The 18,834-nt window shown below is 36.9% G+C and overlaps 1 protein-coding gene across 2 annotated transcripts in view; it reads left to right on the top strand.

The window, feature by feature from the left end:
• Positions 1–18,834, top strand: part of LOC145514265 (uncharacterized) — a 985,725-nt gene that overhangs the window by 841,509 nt on the left and 125,382 nt on the right. Inside the window, exons 7-8 of one of the 2 annotated variants that reach the window (XM_081511613.1) lie at positions 14,830–14,892; positions 15,614–15,653. In XM_081511613.1, coding sequence (XP_081367739.1) covers positions 14,830–14,892; positions 15,614–15,653 — 103 coding nt within the window. The remainder of the gene's footprint in view (positions 1–14,829; positions 14,893–15,613; positions 15,654–18,834) is intronic. The other variant, XR_014060002.1, reaches the window with a different exon arrangement.

Here is an 18,834-nt window from a genome sequence, read left to right as displayed (position 1 = left end):
TATAACCTGAAAATATTTACTACATATTACATCCCAGAAAGTGGAAAATGTCATGAGTCAACTCACTTCTGTATGGTATTTCTGGAAGACATTATTTCTGTATTATAGGTGAAGAAATAGAGATTCAGAGACTTTTTATGCAACTTGTAAGCAGCAGTATCACTAGATCTATTAAAATCTGTATCAGATCATTAACATTCTGTTTTCTCTTGGAAGATACCTTAAACCATGCTCTACAGATGTATTCTTCAGTCAATAGCTCTAAACCATAGCATGGTCAGAAACATGCGAGTTTGTTTTTATTTCTGGTGAAGATTTTTAAAGCTTAGTTGGAATGTAATTTTTCTTCTATTTCTTAAGCACTTTTACACTGAGATATGTTCATTTTGGCTGGTCGTATGATTGTGGTGATGGCACATAACTGAACAATTCCAGACATCTGGTTTTAGCTTACTACCTAATGACAGAGGAGACTTTTCTTTTTTAAATCAATGCATCCTTTTATTAGATCAATTCTGCCTCTTAAAACTTTGATATTTCACTCTTGGCTCTACTATCTGGAGTCACATGAACATCTTGTGTGGGAAAAATACTTTGCTCTAACCACGACCTTCACCATCTCAGATGCTCTCAGGATGTTTAGCCTGGAAATGAAGAGACAGGAGTTATTTTATTGATTCCTCATAAGTTATAGTTTCTACAACCTCACACTCTGTTTAGTTGTTAAGAGTCAAGTATTAGTTAGGCACTGAAGTCGAACTTACTGGCATGAACTAGTCCATGCAATTATGACTTCGGATAAACAACTCATTCCATGTGCTCATTTTGCTTCACTGTAGAAGAGAGATTAAATTAGGCAACCTGCTTTATAGAGTTTGTTAATATGGTGAAATTAAATAATTCACCTAGTACATAGTAAGTACTCAGTATGTTGTTAATATGTTTTTTATTCTTAATAGCCCCAACACATTTTCTTGATTGTCAAAAACCAACAGACAGCATAAACCTTTGAAAGTGTGGCACGTCTTCTCATCTTAGAATGTTCTCTTTTCTCTTTAGTACCATCTTTATCAGGGAGTACCATGTATTCTCAGAAGAAAGGGCAAGAATTGAATTGGGTATCAGCCCTCTGGATGCTCTGTGCACAGCCCCCTGTACATCATTGTAGACAGTGAGAGCATCTTACACACTATAGGAAGTGTCTTGTCTCTACTACTCCTATTTGATTCTGAGCTTCTTCAAGATTGGGACTGAAACATAAAAACCTGCCCCCCAAATTGGATAAATATACCATCACTACAGTTTATTAAGTCTGATATAATTAGAAGTGGAAAGTCAAAGATGGTCACCTTCTTTGATTTTCACACTATTCTTCTTTTAATTCAACCTAACATTTTTATTTTTAGCCAGATGATACTAGTGGCAACTGAAACACCTATTTCCTATGGCTTTCCATAGTCAGGACACAGTCAAAGCTATAAAACAAAGATTTGCACACTATCAGAATCAGTCTTGTCTTCTGGAATCTTAGTTGTGGAACAAAATAATCCAAGATTTCTATTACTGATATCAGAGATGACTCCCCTCAAAAAATTGTCAAAGTGTAACAGTAATAACTTCTATCCTGGGTGGTATTCAGTTGTTCAGGAGAGACATTGGAGGTTAATCTATAGAAATGAATCAAAGGAACAAATGGGAGATTGGAGAAGACTGGGAGACTGCACGCCCTTCTCCATCTTTGAGATTTAAGCCTATGCTGTGAAATCTTGAATAGTATGTTGTTGCTCAGTCACTCAGTCACGTCCAACTCTTTGCGACCCCATGGACTGCAGCAAGCCAGGCTTCGCGGTTCTTCACCAGCTCCCAGAGCTTACTCAAACTCATGTCCATTGACTCAGTGATGCCATCCAACCATCTCGTCCTCTGTCGTCCCCTTCTCCTCCTGCCTTCAATGTTTCCCAGCATCAAGGTCTTTTCTAATGAGCTGGCTCTTCGCATAAGGTGGCCAAAGTATTGGAGTTTCAGCATATGTTCTTCCAATGAATATTCAGGATTGATTCCTTTAGGATCGATTGGTTTGATGTCCTTACAGTCCAAGGGACTCTCAAGAGTCTTCTCCAGCACCACAGTTCAAAAGCATCAATTCTTCGGCGCTCAGCTTTCTTTACGGTCCAACCCTCACATTCATACATGACTACTGGAAAAACCATAGCTTTGACTAGACAGACCTTTGATGGCAATGTCTCTGCTTTTTAATATGCTATCTAGGTTGGGCATAGCTTGACTTCCAAGGGGCAAGCGTCTTTTAATTTCATGGCAGCAGTCACCATCTCAAATGATTTTGGAGCCCAAGAGAATAAAGTCTGTCACTGAGTGGTTCTAATTAAGTTTTTTTCTAAACATTTGGAAGGGATGATTATTAATAAAGATGTAGAATTTGATAAGCTGGAACACTGCCATTATGGTAAAATATCCTCTATAGTAACTCATATTAAAAAAAAAAAAAATCCCTTGACTCAATGTTCCTCCAGCTACCACCACAATACTCTGTGATCCTTTCTGGGCAAATGACTTAAAACTGCTTAAACCTACAGGCTTCCAGTTTTCATTCTCATCATGTACTCAATACACTCCTATTAGTAGTTTGGCCTCCACTATACTACTTTAGTTTGACCAGCTCTCCAAAGATCGTCATCTAGCTTTGTCCAGTGGCAATTATCAGCTTCTTCTCACTTGAACAGAGCAGCATTCCACACAGTTAGTTAACTCTTTATGAAGCACTTTCTTCTTTGCCTTCTGAGGATCCTCAGTCTCCTGATTTTCCTCCTACTTCTCTGGATACTGCTTCTCAAGTTTTTTTGCTGGCTCCTTCTAACTTAATTCTGATATTTACTTGGTGACATCAGGGATAAATCTTTTGTCACTGTGCTCCAAATAAATTTTCAGTTAAAACTGTTCTCATCCAGACTCATACCTATAAACACAAATGATGACAGTATATATACACATCCATCTATCTATGCCCAGGAGCAGGATTACAGGCTCATATGGTAGCTCTATTTTTAGTTTTTTAAGGAACATCCATACTATTCTCCATAGTACCTGTACCAATTTATATTCTCACCAACAGTGTACAAGAGTTTCCTTTACTCCACACTCTCTCCAGCATTTATTGTTTGTACAGTTTTTAAAAATTAATTTTAATTGAGGATAATTACTTTAGAATATTGTGATGGTTTTTGCCATGCATCAACATGAATTGGCCACAGGTATATATGTGTCCCCTCAACATCCTGAATCCCACCCCCACCCTCTTCCCTCCCTACCCATAGACATTTTGATGATGGACATTCTGACCTATATGAGTGCTATCTCATTGTGGTTTTGATTTGCATTTCTCTAATAACTGGTAATATTCAACATCTTCTGTGTCTGCTGGCCAACTGTATGTGTTCTTTGGAGAAATATCTATTTAGGTCTTCTGCCCATTTTTTGATTGGTTTTTTGTTGTTGTTGTTGTTATTGATTTATGTGAGCTGTTTGTATATACTGGAAATTAATCCCTTGTCAGTTGCCTAATTTACAAATACTTTTCTCCCATTCTGTAGGTTGTCTTTGTGTTTATGATTTCCTTTGCTATGCAAAAGCTTATGTTTCATTAGGTTCCATCTGTTTATTTCTGCTCTTATTTTTATTGGGCTTCCCTGGTGGCTCAGCTGGTAAAGAATCCACCTGCAATGAGGGAAACCTAGATTCAATCCATGAGTTGGGAAGATCTATTTATTTATTTCTATTGCCTTGGGACAGTGACCTAAGAAAACATCACTACACTTTATGCAGAAGGTTTTGCCTATGTTCTCTTCTAGGAGATTTGTGGTGTCACATCTTATATTGGCTTTGTAAGCTATTTTGAGTTTATTTGTGTGCTGGCATGTGGGTGTATTCTAACTTCATTGATTTACATGCAGCTGTCCAGTTTTCCAAACACCAGTTGCTGAAAACAGTGTCTTTTCTCCATGTCTATTCTTGTCTCCCTTGCCAAAGACTGGCTGTAGGCATGTGGGTTTATTTCAGGGCCCTGTTCTGTTCCATTGATTCATATGTCTGATTTGTGCCAAAACAATGCTGTTTTGTTTACTATAGCTTTCTAGTGTTGTCTGAAGTCTGGTAGGGTTATGCCTCCAGCATTTTCCCCCCTTAAGATTACTTTGGCAATTCTAGGTCTTTTATAGTTCCATATGAATTTTAGGATTATTTCTTCTAGTTCTGTTAAAAAAAATGTCATGGGCCATTTGATAGGGATTGCATTAAATCTGTAGATTGCTTTGGGTTATATGATTATGCTAGTAATATTAATTCTTGTAATCCAATATCACAGGCTATCATCCCATTTCTTTAAATTATCTTCAATTTCCTTTATCAGTTTTTATATTGTCAGCATAGCAGTCTTTCACCTTCTTGGTCAGGTTTATTCCTAAGTATTTTATTTTTTGATTCAATTTTAGATGGGATTGTTTTAAATTTTCTGGTATTTCATTGTTAGTAAAGAAATGCAACAGATTTTTGTATTTTAACCTTGTAATCTCCTATTTCACTGAATTCATTTATCAATTCTAGTAGCTTTTGTGTGGAGTGTCAAGGGTTTTTCTATCAATATATATGGGCTTCCCTCGGGGCTCAGATGGTAAAGAATCTGCTTGCAATGCAGAAGACCCAGATTTGATCCCTGGGTCGGGAAGATCACCTGGAGAAGGGAATGGCTACCCATCCAATATTCTTGCCTGGAAAATTCCATTGACAGAGGAGCCTGGAGGGGCTACAGTCCATGGGGTCACAAAGACTTGGACATGACTGAGTGACTAACACTATCAATATATATAGTATATCATCTTCATATAATGACAATTTTGCCTCTTCCCTTCCAGTGTGGACGCCATGTATTTTTACTGTCTCATTGCTGTGGTGAGGACTGTGTTGAATAGAGTGGTTGTCTTGTTCCAGATTTTAGCAGGAGGGACCTCAACTTTTCACCATTGAGTATTAAGTTGGCTGTGGGTTTGTCATAAATAGCTTTTATTATGTTGAGATACATTCCTTCTATACCCACTTTCGTAAGCATGTTTATCATGAACAGATGTTGCCTTTTATCAAATGCTTTTGTTGTGTATGCATCTTTTGAGGTAATCTTGTGGTTTCAGATCCCTGCACAACATAACATGTAGGTATTAATAAGTCCCCTCTCCATATCTTCTAGACCATCATGATTTCTCCTAACTGTTCTCTTGCTGTCCACTCTTTCCTTTGTTCCATTTATTTCCCCTACACAACAGAGTGATCTTTTTTAAGCCATAAATAAGAACAAGAAATGTTGCTGCTGAAGTCACCCCAAAGAATTTCTGTAACACTTCTCACACGTAACTCCTCACCATCACTATTGGGCTTATGTGGCCTGTGTTCTGCTTATTTCTGGATTCATCACTTATCACACTCCTTATTCACACCTTTCCAGTATTTTTGCTACTCATTGGATAAGACAAGCTTATTGGTCCTCTTGTCTCCTTGGGTATTTACTTACATGATTCCTTTTTTTCATTTGTAAAACTCACCTACCATCCCTGGACAAACCTGCACAGAGTCCACTTTGCCAGTGCACTGTCGTTCTACAACCTGCTTCATTTTCCCTGGCAGAACTTTGACAGTAAACATTCCTCACAACCTGATGATTTCTGATTTATATCTCACCAACCAGACAGTAAGCACCATAAAAAAGATGCTTTTTTTACCCCCTGTCTTGATCACTGCTGTTTCATCAGTCCATAAAAAAACTAATAATATTTGTGTGAATTGACTCATTTTGGACTGAGCACTTGTTAATGTAAAAGCTGATAATTATATTAATTTCAGACAGAGATGCTGGTATCCCTCTGCACCTATTTTAAAGTTTAAAAATGCCTTAGTAGTTCTGTTATTCTAAATGCATAGTCTTTTTATGCTTTCAACATGTTCCAGCAATTTTAGCACGTTGGGGACATGCTCTATTCCACTTCACATATTGGACAATGCTTACTACCAATACCTTCTCTCTGTGGGGTGGCTTTATAAACCATCCTCTCATCCTGCCAGGAAAAGAGCAACTTCCAGGCCGAATTATCTGAGTAATAGGAATGGGTGGTTCCAAGGTCTTTTGGAAAATAATTCTCAAATATTCTATACAACGTTCTGTTAAACATAGAAAGGGGGGGTGGCTCTAATTGGCCCTCAAGTACATAAGACTTTCAATTCTGCAGAATATCAATATCTTTTTACAAGTACCAGTGTTAGTCGTTCAGTCATGTTTGACTCTTTGCGACCCCATGGACTGCAGCCTACCAGGCTCCTCTGTCCATGGGATTTTCCAGGCAAGGATACTGGAATGGTTTGCCACTTCCTTCTCCAGGGCATCTTCTGGATTTGCCTTTCGATCCCTGGGTCTAACCCAGGTCTCCTGCACTGCAGGCAGATACTTTACCAACTAAGCTACCAGGGAAGCTCCATCTTTTTACATATTCTGACTAATTGAAACAGCATCATTTATATTTACATATGATTACATTAATAATATCTATTTAAATTATTATATCCAGAACTGGTCATTCCTAATAAATGAAGCATCTACTACTATAAAAATATTTCTATGAATTTAAAAAATAGACAAATGTAGATATAACATATCCATGAGTTAAAAAAGTCTTATAGCCCCCACTGTATTATTGTATTAACTTAATGGCAACATATTCTCTAGATTTAAAGCTCAAGCTTTGCCATCCAATTATAAACATTGCTATTACTTAAGCCAGAGAAATGTTTGATATTAGATATTTTAACCTGGTATAAAATAAGGTATTTTAAGTGATGAAAAAGCCCATCTTTGGAAAGGAAGTGCTGTGCAAATTAATGAAATTACGTGAGGGGCACTTTAGTCTCCTCAGAAAGATATTAAAAGGAAAATACATATTATTAACTGATTTAGAAACAGCTAAAATGGAACTTCTTAAATAGTAATTGCTGTTTTAAAATGCTTAGCGGACTCCAAGCATATAAAGTAAGAGCAGGTGATTCTTTGTGTGGGTGTATCTTCCTTCTTTATGGTTCATGGCAAAAAGTCCATGCACTGTTTCCAGTGACGGTCATTGTGGACATTTTCATAGACCACCCAGATGGTTCCCCACTCCATCTCCTTGCAAGATGGTATATCTGTCTGTTACTGCAGAGTGGGTGGTGATGTGCTGGGCATGACAAGCAGAGCTACATAGAAACTATGGATGCCATTTCCTAGAGCATAAATTTTATTAGCTGATTTTAGAGAAAACTAATGTTTTTTATATTTAAACTAACATGGCTGTATTATGAGTGGAGTATAAAATTTACATGAATTTTTCAAATAAATCCAGAGACTTAAAAGAAATCCCCCTCTTCCAGTGGGTTGAGAGCCTCTGGAGGTTCTCCCTCACTCTTCTGCTATTAGAATAATTCAGTGGGAAAGTTTGTGAAACATAGCATCACTCTTTGATATTCGACATTAAATAAAAATGAATCTCTGTCAAGATGGCAGCTATGCATATTCTATGCAGACTTGCTTACTTCTCTTTCCTCAGGGCCAGCTCCAGCCTGAATTTTGGTTGGAAGAACTTAGTATTCAGGGAACTCGTTCCTTTGTCTTTCTCTGCCTCTTCTTCCCTCTCCTATTTCTCTTTATTGCTCATTAATCTCTATTTCTCACTCTTCCTTCCTCTCTCTTTCCCTTTCATTCTCCCATTCTCTCTTTTTTTCTTTCTTTCCTTTGAATATTTATCAGATACCTCGTATCTCAGGCACTGTGTTAGCACTGTGGTTATAAAGATGGGAGATGAGCTTTATATCATGATTACATTCTGCCATAAGCTCCAGGATAGAATAACCTGTATTTTTTCATAGTTATGTCACTTGTGCCTTACACAATGGATAGCATATATAAGATGCTTAATATTATGAATAAACAAATGAAGCAATGCATGTTCATTATTATCAAAAAGGACATTACTAGGATACATGCATTTTATTGATCCTATCTTATGAAACCTGGACTCACTCGTAAGTGAGGAAAGAAGAACTGAGCATATGCTGCTGCTTCCCAGAAAATATGCACAGCATTGAATCTTCATTTTGGTTTTGAAAGAAATGAATGCAGTCTGGCAGGAATAAAAAGAAAGAACATCCCATACAGGAAAGAAAGCACGCTCAAAGACAATAAGGCAGGAAATGGCATGGTGTGTTCAGCAAATGACTAGACTTTATTTCATTGTGGTTTATTGTGCAAAGAAGATAGGTGCATGAGAGTCAAGTATAGATTGGTTGGTAGAAATAATGGAAAATATCTTGGCAAACAGAACGAAATCACCTTATGTAACATGTCAAATATTTCTGCATCCTCCTCTAGCATCTCTTACCCTTGATGCTCATTTCCTTCCTCATGTTTTCAGAGGGTTGGAAATAATAGTTACCCTATTCACATCCTTAAGTGTCAAATAATGACCTGATGGAGTTATGACTCACATTGCAGAGGGGTCATGCAGGCTACATTAATGGGTGGGGCTGCTGGGAATAATTTTTAAAGAAGGTAGCTGTTGGTTTCAGTGCTCATGCACCTGGTTAAAATGACAATACCTTTCAATTGTTTCCATGAAGGTATATGGGTAGAAGATCAGGGGTTATCAGGTATCTTTAATTTCAAAAGCTACAGGCTATCCATGCTGGAATATAAAGCATACAATGTTTAAATGTTCCTCAACTACATTTTTTATTGCTACTGTAACAAGTTGCCACAAATGTGGTCAGTCAGTTCAGTTGCTCAGTCGTGTCCAACTCTTTGCAACCCCATGAATCGCAGCACACCAGGCCTCCCTGTCCATCACCAACTCCCGGAGTTTACCCAAACTCATGTCCATTGAGTCGGTGATGCCATCCAGCCATCTCATCCTCTGTCGTCCCCTTCTCCTCCTGCAAATGTGGTAGTTTGAAGCATATTATCTTACGGTTTTCCCATCTCAGATTCTTAAGCTAACTCACATCAGCAAAGTGCTTTTGCAATGAGAAATAACATTCACAGGTTTCTGAGACAAGAATTCCAACATTCTGAGTGGTGGGGTGGGGAATCTGTTTACCATTCATGAGTCTGCATATCTGTTTTTATCATTATATAAATCAATACCGATGGCCAGGGGAAACAAGCAACAATATCCAAGTTTTCAAAGCCAATTTTCATTCATACCTAATATAGCAATTATCTCAACCTTTTTTTTCTTCAGAAAGTCCAACTCCATGATTAAAGTTGAAGAATCCTTAAATAGAGAAATGTCTGTTATCCTCAACAGGTTGATTGGGGGATTTTATTGCTTTGACTCCTTCAGCCACAAAATTTATGTATTCATTTGTTCAGTGAATATTAAATGCCTATTGTTTTTGCTACTTTGGATTATAGTAATTAATGATTTTCTAAAAAATCGATGTATATGAGCTTCCATTTGAAGATAACAACTAATCATTCTTGCCCTCTTTTGGTTTCCCCACTAGAATTTCAAATTTTCTTCCATGAAAGAATTCATGAGCCTTGGGTTTTTTTCTCTTCTCTTCCTTCTACTGTTTCACCCTAAGTAGTGGATCCTTGACAAGTTTTGCTTATCATCATGGTAAGTATTTTAAAGAGAAAATAATGTACTGATGAAGTAATGTTCTCATTCACCTCTCCAAAGATTTGTCTGAGATATTTTGCTGACTTGCCAAATTTAAAATATGCACTCAATTTCTATACTTTTTTTTCAAATTTTGTTAGTTTAAAATTATTCCAAAATAGATACTTGATATGACAGACATATATAAAATTATTCCAAAATAGATACTTGATATGACAGACATATATATGTAAAGTCCTTGCATATAGCTGCCATGTCTTATTGACCTCTTTATCCCTAGCATATAATATCATGCTTGGCATATGTAAGTTCTCAGTGAATGTTGCTCATGGAAACTGATTCAAAGATGGAAAAGAAAGTGTGGGCTACTCTGACATCTGTTTTTTCTATTCAACACTGTAAGTCATCTTGTTTTCCATTTTCATGGCACTTTTCTGACACCTTCACAGGGGGGCAGGGGACAAAGTAATGATATTTTACTTGCAGATAAGGGTGGCATCTGGTTCTTTAGGAAAGTCTAATCTCAAATCTAACTGCCTTTTTAAAAATTTTACTTTGCATTGGACTATAGTTGATTTACATTGTTGTGTGTCAGGTGTATAAATGATTCAGTTATACATATATCTATATTTTCAAATTCTTTTCTCATTTTGATTACTACAGAATATTGAAAAGAATTCCCTGTGCTATATAGTATAGGTCCTTGTTGATTATTTATTTTAAATAAAGTAGTATGTATATGTCACTCCCAAAATCCAAATTTATCCTCTGACCCACCTTTGGCAACTATAAGTCTGTTTTCTAAGTCTGTGAGTCTATTTCTGTTTTGTAAATACATTCATTTGTATCACTTTTTTAGATCTTATTTATAAGCAATATCATATGCTATTTGTCTGTCTTACTTTACTTAATGATAATCACCAGGTCATCCATATTAGTATAATTTTTTTTCTTTTTTAATGGTTAACTAATAAATCATTATATATATGTACCACATCTTCTTTATCCATTCCTCTGTTGATGGACATTTAGGTTGCTTCTATGTCTTCACTGTTGTAAATAGAGCTGCAGTAAACACTGGGGAGCATGTATCCTTTTGAACCATGGTTTTCTCCAGACACAGGCCCAGGAGTGGGATCGCTGAATCATATGATAGTTCTGTTTTTAGCTTTTTAAGGAACCTCTATGCTGTTCTCCATAGTGGCTGTACTAATTTACATTGTCACCAACAGCATAGGAAGGTTACCTTTCTGAATACGCTCTGCAGCATTTAACCCTCCAGCATTTTTGATGCTGGCCATTCTGTGAGGCGCTATCTCATTGTAGTTCTGGTCTGTGTTTCTCTTAATAGTTAGCAATGTTGAGCATCTTTTCATATGTCTCTTGGCCATCTGTATGTCTTCTTTGGAGAAATATCTATTTAGGTCTTCCGCCCATTTTTATTCTCTTATTAGAGCTGCAGAAGCTGTTTCTAAATTTTGGGAATTAATCCTTTGTTAATTGTATTGTTTGCAAATATTTCCTCCCATTCTGTGGGTGGCCTTTCATTTTGTTTATGGTTTCCTAACCTGAGCAAAAAGCTTTTGAATTTAATTAGATCCCATTTGTTCATCTTTTTTTTTTCCATTAATAGGATATGGATCAAAAAAGATACTGCTACAACTTATGTCAAAGATTGTTCTGACTTTGTTTCCCTCTGAGAGTTTTATAGTATCCCGTCTTAGCTCCGGGAGCTGGTGATGGACAGGGAAGCCTGGTGTGCTGCAGTCCGTGGGGTTGCAAAGAGTAGGACACGACTGAGTGACTGAACTCATTTTATTTTTGTGTATGGTGTTAGAGAATGTTCTAATTTCATTCTTTTACATGTAGCTGTGTGGTTTTCCCAGCACCACTTATTGAAGAGACTATCTTTTCTCCATTGTATAGTCTTGCCTTTGTCACAGATTAATTGACTGTGTATGTGTGGTTTTATTTGTGGACTTTCCATTCTGTTCCATTGATCTATATTTCTGTTTCGTGCTACTACTATACTGTCTTGATTACCATAACTTTGTAGTACAGTCTGAAGTTAGGGAGCTTGATTCCTTCAACTCCATTTTTCTTTCTCAAACTGCTTTGGCTATTTCGAGGTCCTTTGTTTCCTCCATATAAATTTTAAGATTTTTTTGTTCTAGTTCTATGGAAAATGCCATTGGTAATTTGATAGGAACTGCACTGTATCTGTAGGCTGCCTTGAGTAATAGTCATTTTGACAATATTGATTCTTCCAACCCAAGATCATGATATAGCTTTCCATCTGTTTGTGTCATCTTTGATTTCTTTCATCAGTGTGTTATACTTTTCAGAATACAGGTCTTTTGTCTCCTAAGGTAGGTTTTTTCCTAGTTATTCTTTTTGATGTGATGGTACATCGGATTGTTTAATTTTCTATTTCTGATCTCTCAGTGTATAGAAATGTAACAGATTTCTGTGTATTAATTCTATATCCTACAACTTTACTGAACTCGTTGATGAGCTCTAGTCATTTTCTGGTAGCATCTTTAGTATTTTTCCATGTATACAATCATGTCACCTACAAACAGTGACAGTTTTATTTCTTCTTTTCCAATTTACATTCCTTTTAATTTCTTCTCTGATTGCCAAGGATAGGACTTTCAAAAATATGTTGAAATAATATGGTAAGAGTGGACATCCTTGTGTTGTTCCTGACCTTAGATAAAAGGCTTTCAGTTTTTCATTACTGAATATGATGTTGGCTGTAGGCTTGTCATATATTGCTATATTGCCTTTATTGTGTTAAGGCATGTTCCTTCTGTGCCTATTTTCTGGAGTTTTTATCATAAATAGGTGCTGCATTTTCTCAAATGTTTTTATGCATCTATTAAGATGATCATATGGTTTTTAGACTTCAATTTGTTGACTGGCTGTATCACACAGATTGATTTGTGAATACTGAAAACTGCATGCATCACTGGGATAAATCCCATTCATTCATGGGATATGATTCTCTCAATGTACTGCTGGATTTGGATTGCTAATAGATTGTTGAGCATTTTTTTCATCTATGTTCAGTGATCTTGGCTTATAATTGTCTTTTTTGTGGTATTTTTGTCCAATTTTGGTATCAGGGTGATGATGGCCTCATAGAATAAGTTTGGGAGTGTTCCTTCCTCCACAATGTTTTGGAATAGGTTCAGAAGGATAGCTGTTAACCCTTTTATAAATGTTTGATAGGATTTTCCTGTGAAACAGTCTGGTCCTGGACTTGCATTTGTTGGGAGTTTTTAAATCAATTTAAATTTCAGTGCTTGTGATTGGTCTGTTCATATTTCCTATTTCTTCCTGGTTCAGTCTTGGGAAGTTGTGTCTTTCTAAGAATTTTCCCAAGTTGTCCATTTTATTGGCATAGAGTTGCTTGTAGTAGTCTCTTATGATCCTTTGTATTGGAGAAGGAAATGGCAACCCACTCGAGTATTCTTGCCTGGAGAATGCCACAGACAGAGAAGCCTGCAGTGCATGCAATCACAAAGAGTCGGACATGACTGAAGTGACTGAATAATAATTCCTGTGGTATCAGCTGAAACTTCACCTTTTTAACTTCTAATTTTATTGAGCCCTTTTTTTTTTTTTTTTCTTGATGAGTCTGGCTAAAGGTTTAACAATCTTGTCAACCTTGTCAAAGAACCAGTTTTTAGTTTCATTGATCTTTGCTATTGTTTTCTTCATCTCTATTTCAGGGATTTCTACTCTGATCTTTATGCTCTTTCTGTTAACTCTGGGTTTTGTTTGTTCTTTTTCTCTAGTTGTTCTAGGTGTAGTTAGGAAATAAGTAAATCCCCAAATAAATATCTTAAGATTTTATTGCTATATATTTCCCTTTTAGAACTAATTTTATTGTGTCCCATAGGTTTGGATTATCATGCTTTTATTTTCACTTGTCTCTAGGTATTTATTTTCTCTTGGATATCTTCAGTGATCCATGGGTTCCTTGGTAGCATATTGTTTAGGCTCCACGTGTGTGTGTGTGTGTATGTTTACAGCTTTTTTCCCCTGTAATTGATTTATAATCTCATAACATTGTGGTTGGAAAAGATTCTTGATATGATTTCAATTTTCTTTAATTTACCAAGGCTCACTTTGTGGCCCAGCATATGATCAATCCTGGAGAATGTTGTGTGTGCACTTGAGAAGTACGAGAAGTACATGGATTTTGCTACTATTCGAGGGAATGCTCTATAAATATCAATTAAGTGCATCTGGTCCAATGTGTCATTTAAGACCAATGTTTCCTTACTGATTTTTCTGGATGATCTATCCACTGATGAAAGTAGGGTGTTAAAGCATCACCCCCCAATATTGTGTTACTGTCGATTTCCCCTTTTACGGTTGTTAGAATTTGTTTAATATATTAAGGTGCTCCTATGTTGGATGCACATATGTTAACATGTCTTTGGATTGATGATAATTATGCAGTGTTCTTCTTTGCCTCGTATAACACTCTTTAAGGTCTATTTTTTCTTTGATATAAGTACTCCTACTTCAGCTTTCTTTTGATTTGTATGGTATACCTTTTTCCATCCCCTCATTTTCATTCTGTATGTGTCCCTACATCTGAAATGAGTCTCTTGTAGACAGAAAAAATACAGTTTTTGTTTAAAACTTACTGAGCCAGTCTACATCTTTAGGTTGAGGCATTTGATTCGTTTATCTTTAAGGTAATGATCAATAATTTGTTTTTACAGCCATTTTGTTAAATGTTATTGATTTGTTTTTTATGTCTTTTCACTTCCTGTTTTGTCCTCCTGTGATTTGTTCCTCAACTAGTGGGATTTTTTATTTTTCAATTCCTTATTCTTTTTTTATGTGCATACCTATTGTAGATTTTCAGTTTGTGGTTACTCTGAGGTTTTGATACAGCAGTCTATATATAAATAAGATTGTTTTAAGTTGCCAGTCTTTAATTTCAAATATATTTTCAATACCTTGCATTTTATACTCTCCTCATAACTGCTGCTGCTTTTGATATCATATTTGTTAGTGGATGATTTCTGCCTTTACTGGTGAGCTTTTCCATCTATACTTTTCTTGTTTCTAGTTGTGGCCTTTTCTTTTCTACTTACAGAAACTTCTTTAGCATTTGTTGCAAAGCTGATCTGGTGGCACTGTTGAGTGGGGCCATGTCTTGGTAAGAAAATGGCAGCTTCCAGGAGGGCTCATGCCACTGAGTATTCCCCAGAGTTACCACCAGCAATGTCTTTGTCCCCTCAGTGAGCCATAGCTGCCCCTCCTCCCCACCTCCACAGTAGACTCTCCAATACCAGCAGGTAAGTCTGACCCAGGCTCTTATGAAGTCACTGCCTTTCCCCCACCCCCAGGTCCTGGGGCACACAAGACAAACTCAGATACTTTCTAATCTTTCACAGCATCCCAACTGATGAACTGGAAAACATGTCATTAAATACCAGGGAATAAATAGTTATCCCAGCAATTTCTGTTAAGTTTTTACAGTAATAGAAATGTTGCATATCTTTGCTCTCTGGTATGGTGGTCCCTAACCCCATGTCACTATGATTATTTAAAGTGTGGTTGCATGTGAGCAAGGGACAAAATTTTTAAATTTTGTGTTAATTAAAATTTATCACACATGGCAAAGTCTACCATATTAGTAGAATGCAAGTTTCGTGATTAATATAAAGTATATGATCATCAAGTCAGGTTACAATAACCATTCATTCAGTGTAACTACCTGTCATTGAAAGTGAAATCATAAGTATGTCCATGAGAGGCCATATTTTTTTTTTCTGCAAGTGCCTATATAGTAGAGTTTTGAATAATAAATTATAATAACTAAATTTTAGTTCTCTGTGCTCTTTGCTTTAAGAAGTTTATTTTTCATTTGTATGCAGGAGATGGTACTCTACAAGCATCTCACACAGGGCCTTTATGGTAAGAATATTTACATTTAAATATTATTAAGCACTTGCTAATGGCTAGATAAGAGTTTTGCCAAGACAATGCACTGGTCATAGCAAACATCTTCTTCCAAAAACACAAGAGAAGACTCTACAAAAGAGTTTTGCCAAGACAATGCACTGGTCATAGCAAACATCTTCTTCCAAAAACACAAGAGAAGACTCTACAAATGGACATCACCAGATGATCAATGCCAAAATCAATCAGACTGATTGATTATATTCTTTGCAGCCAAAGATGGAGAAGCTCTATACAGTCAGCAGATCAGGAGCTGACTGTGGCCCAGATCATGAACTCCTTATTGCCAAATTCAGACTTAAATTGAAGAAAGTAGGGAAAACCACTAGACCATCAGGTATGACATAAATCAAATCCCTAATGATTATACAGTGGAAGTGAGAATTAGATTTAAGGGACTAGATCTGATAGACAGAGTACCTGATGAGCTATGGATGGAGGTTCATTACATTGTACAGGAGACAGGAATCAAGACCATCCCCAAGAAAAATGCAAAAAAGCAAAATGGCTGTCTGAGGAGGCCTTACAAATAGCTGGGAAAAGAAGAGAAGTGAAAAGCAAAGGAGTAAAGGAAAGATAAACCTATTTGAATGCAGAGTTCCAGAGAACAGCAAGGAGAGAGAAGAAAGCTTTCCTCAGTGAACAGTGCAAAGAAATAGAGGAAAACAATAGAATGGGAAAGACTAGAGATCGCTTCAAGAAAATTAGAGATACCAAGGGAACATTTCATGCAATGATGGGCTCAATAAAGGACAGAGATGGTATGGACCTAACAGAAGCAGAAGATATTAAGAAGAGGTGGCAAGAATACACAGAAGAACTGTACAAAAAAGATCTTCATGACCCAGATAATCATGATGGTATGATCACTCACCTAGACATCCTGGAATGTGAAGTCAAGTGGGCCTTAGGAAGCAACACTACAAACAAAGCTAGTGGAGGTGATGGAATTCCAGTTGAGCTATTTCAGATCCCAAAAGATGATGCTGTGAAAGTGCTGCACTCAATATGCCAGTAAATTTGGAAAACTCAGCTGTGGCCACAGGACTGGAAAGGTCAGTTTTCATCCCAATCCAAAGAAAGGCAATGCCAAAGAATGCTCAAACTACTGCACAATTGCACTCATCTCACATGCTAGTAAAGTAATGCTCAAAATTCTCCAAGCCAGGCTTCAGCAATACGTGAACCATGAAGTTCCAAATGTTCAAACTGGATTTACAAAAGGCAGAAGAACCAGAGTTCAAATTGCAAACAAACATCTGCTAGATCATCGAAAAAGCAAGAAAGTTTCAGAAAAACATCTATTTCTGCTTTATTGACTATGCCAAAGCCTTTGACTGTGTGGATCACAATAAACTATGGAAAATTCTGAAAGAGATGGGAATCCCAGACCACCTGACCTACCTCTTGAGAAATCTGTATGCCGATCAAGAAGCAACAGTTAGAACTGGACATGGAACAATAAACTGGTTCCAAATAGGAAAAGGAGTACATCAAGGCTGTATATTGTCACCCTGCTTATTTAACTTATATGCAGATTACATCATGAGAAATGCTGGGCTGGATGAAGCATAAGCTGGAATCAAGATTGCTGGGAGAAAGATCAATAACCTCAGATATGCAGATGACACCACCCTTATGGCAGAAAGTAAAGAACTAAAAAGAGCCTCTTGATGAAAGTGAAAGAGGAGAGTGAAAAAGTTGGCTTAAAGCTCAACATTCAGAAAACTAAGATCATGGCATCCATTCCCATCACTTCATGGCAAATAGATGGGGAAACAGTGGCATACTTTATTTTTGGGGGCTCCAAATCACTGCAGATGATGACTGCAGCCATGAAATTAAAAGACGCTTACTCCTTGGAAGGAAAGTTATGACCAACCTAGACAGCATATTAAAAAGCAGAGACGTTACTTTGCCAACAAAGGTCTGTCTAGTCAAAGCTATGGTTTTTCCAGTAGTCATGTATGGATCTGAGAGTGGTCTATAAAGAAAGCTGAGCATCAAAGGATTGATGCTTTTGAAGTGTAATGTTGGACAACACTCTTGAGAATCCCTTGGACTGCAAGGAGATCCAACCAGTCCATCCGAAAGGAGATCAGTCCTGAGTATTCATTGGAAGCACTCCTGCTGAAGTTGAAACTCCAATACTTTGGCCACCTGATGCGAAGAGCTGACTCATTGGAAAAGACTCTGACCCTGGGACAGATTGAAGGTGGGAGGAGAAGGGGATGACGGAGGATGAGATTGTTGGATGGCATCACCAACTCAATGGACATGGGTTTGGATAAACTCCTGGAGTTGGTGATGGACAGGGAGGCCTGGCGTGCTGCAGTCCATGGGGTCACAAAGAATCTGACATGACTGAGCAAATGAACTGAACTGAATGGCTAGATATGAGGAAGCAAGTTGTTAGATGGCACAAATGAATAGAATATGGTCTCTGGCCTCAAGCTCACTGTCTAGCTTTACACTGCCTGTGAAAACTTATTTAATATTTATAAGTGCTATGGAGAGTAAATTATTTTCCATTATTTAACTACTGTAATGGTCAGATTTCTAATAACACACAATATTGGAAAAGCATAAAATCAGCAAACAAAGGACTAAGTTGAGAAAAGCTGAATTTCTAACACCACAAATCTCTTTCAGGGTGTGGTATTAGATAGGTGGCAAGAGGCAAGGGACTTTCTCATTTATTGAAAGCAATAGTAAAAATATCTGGCCAATGCTTTTAGTTTATGAAGTGTGGTCACAGTATTCAGACTCACTTTTAAGGTGTGACATCTAAATTCTAGTATTGTGGAAAACAAGAAAAGGTACAGAAAGAAGAAATTTGACTGAACACAACTCAGAGTAGAGAAAAGGTCAGGGCATGAACAAGGAAGAAATTAATGAAAAGAAGATGCTAAATAAATGCATCTTGTTCTTTTCATAAGACAAACAGAATAAAGAAAATAAAATATCTCCAACAGGTAAGACCAATAGTCTCCCTTTATCAGCCACCAATTGCATTCTTAGGACAAGTTGGAGTAATTGAGAATATGAACATTAGTAAGATCACAAACATTGTAACAGATCTGAATGCATCTCTTCACAACAAGATTATTGTGTTTAAGTATTTATGCCAAAAAGT

This window comes from Giraffa tippelskirchi, chromosome 7, assembly GCF_054371585.1.
Source record: "Giraffa tippelskirchi isolate mGirTip1 chromosome 7, T2T-mGirTip1v1.2.pri, whole genome shotgun sequence".
Taxonomy (NCBI): domain Eukaryota; kingdom Metazoa; phylum Chordata; class Mammalia; order Artiodactyla; family Giraffidae; genus Giraffa; species Giraffa tippelskirchi.
This window is presented reverse-complemented; position numbering and strand designations above follow the sequence as displayed.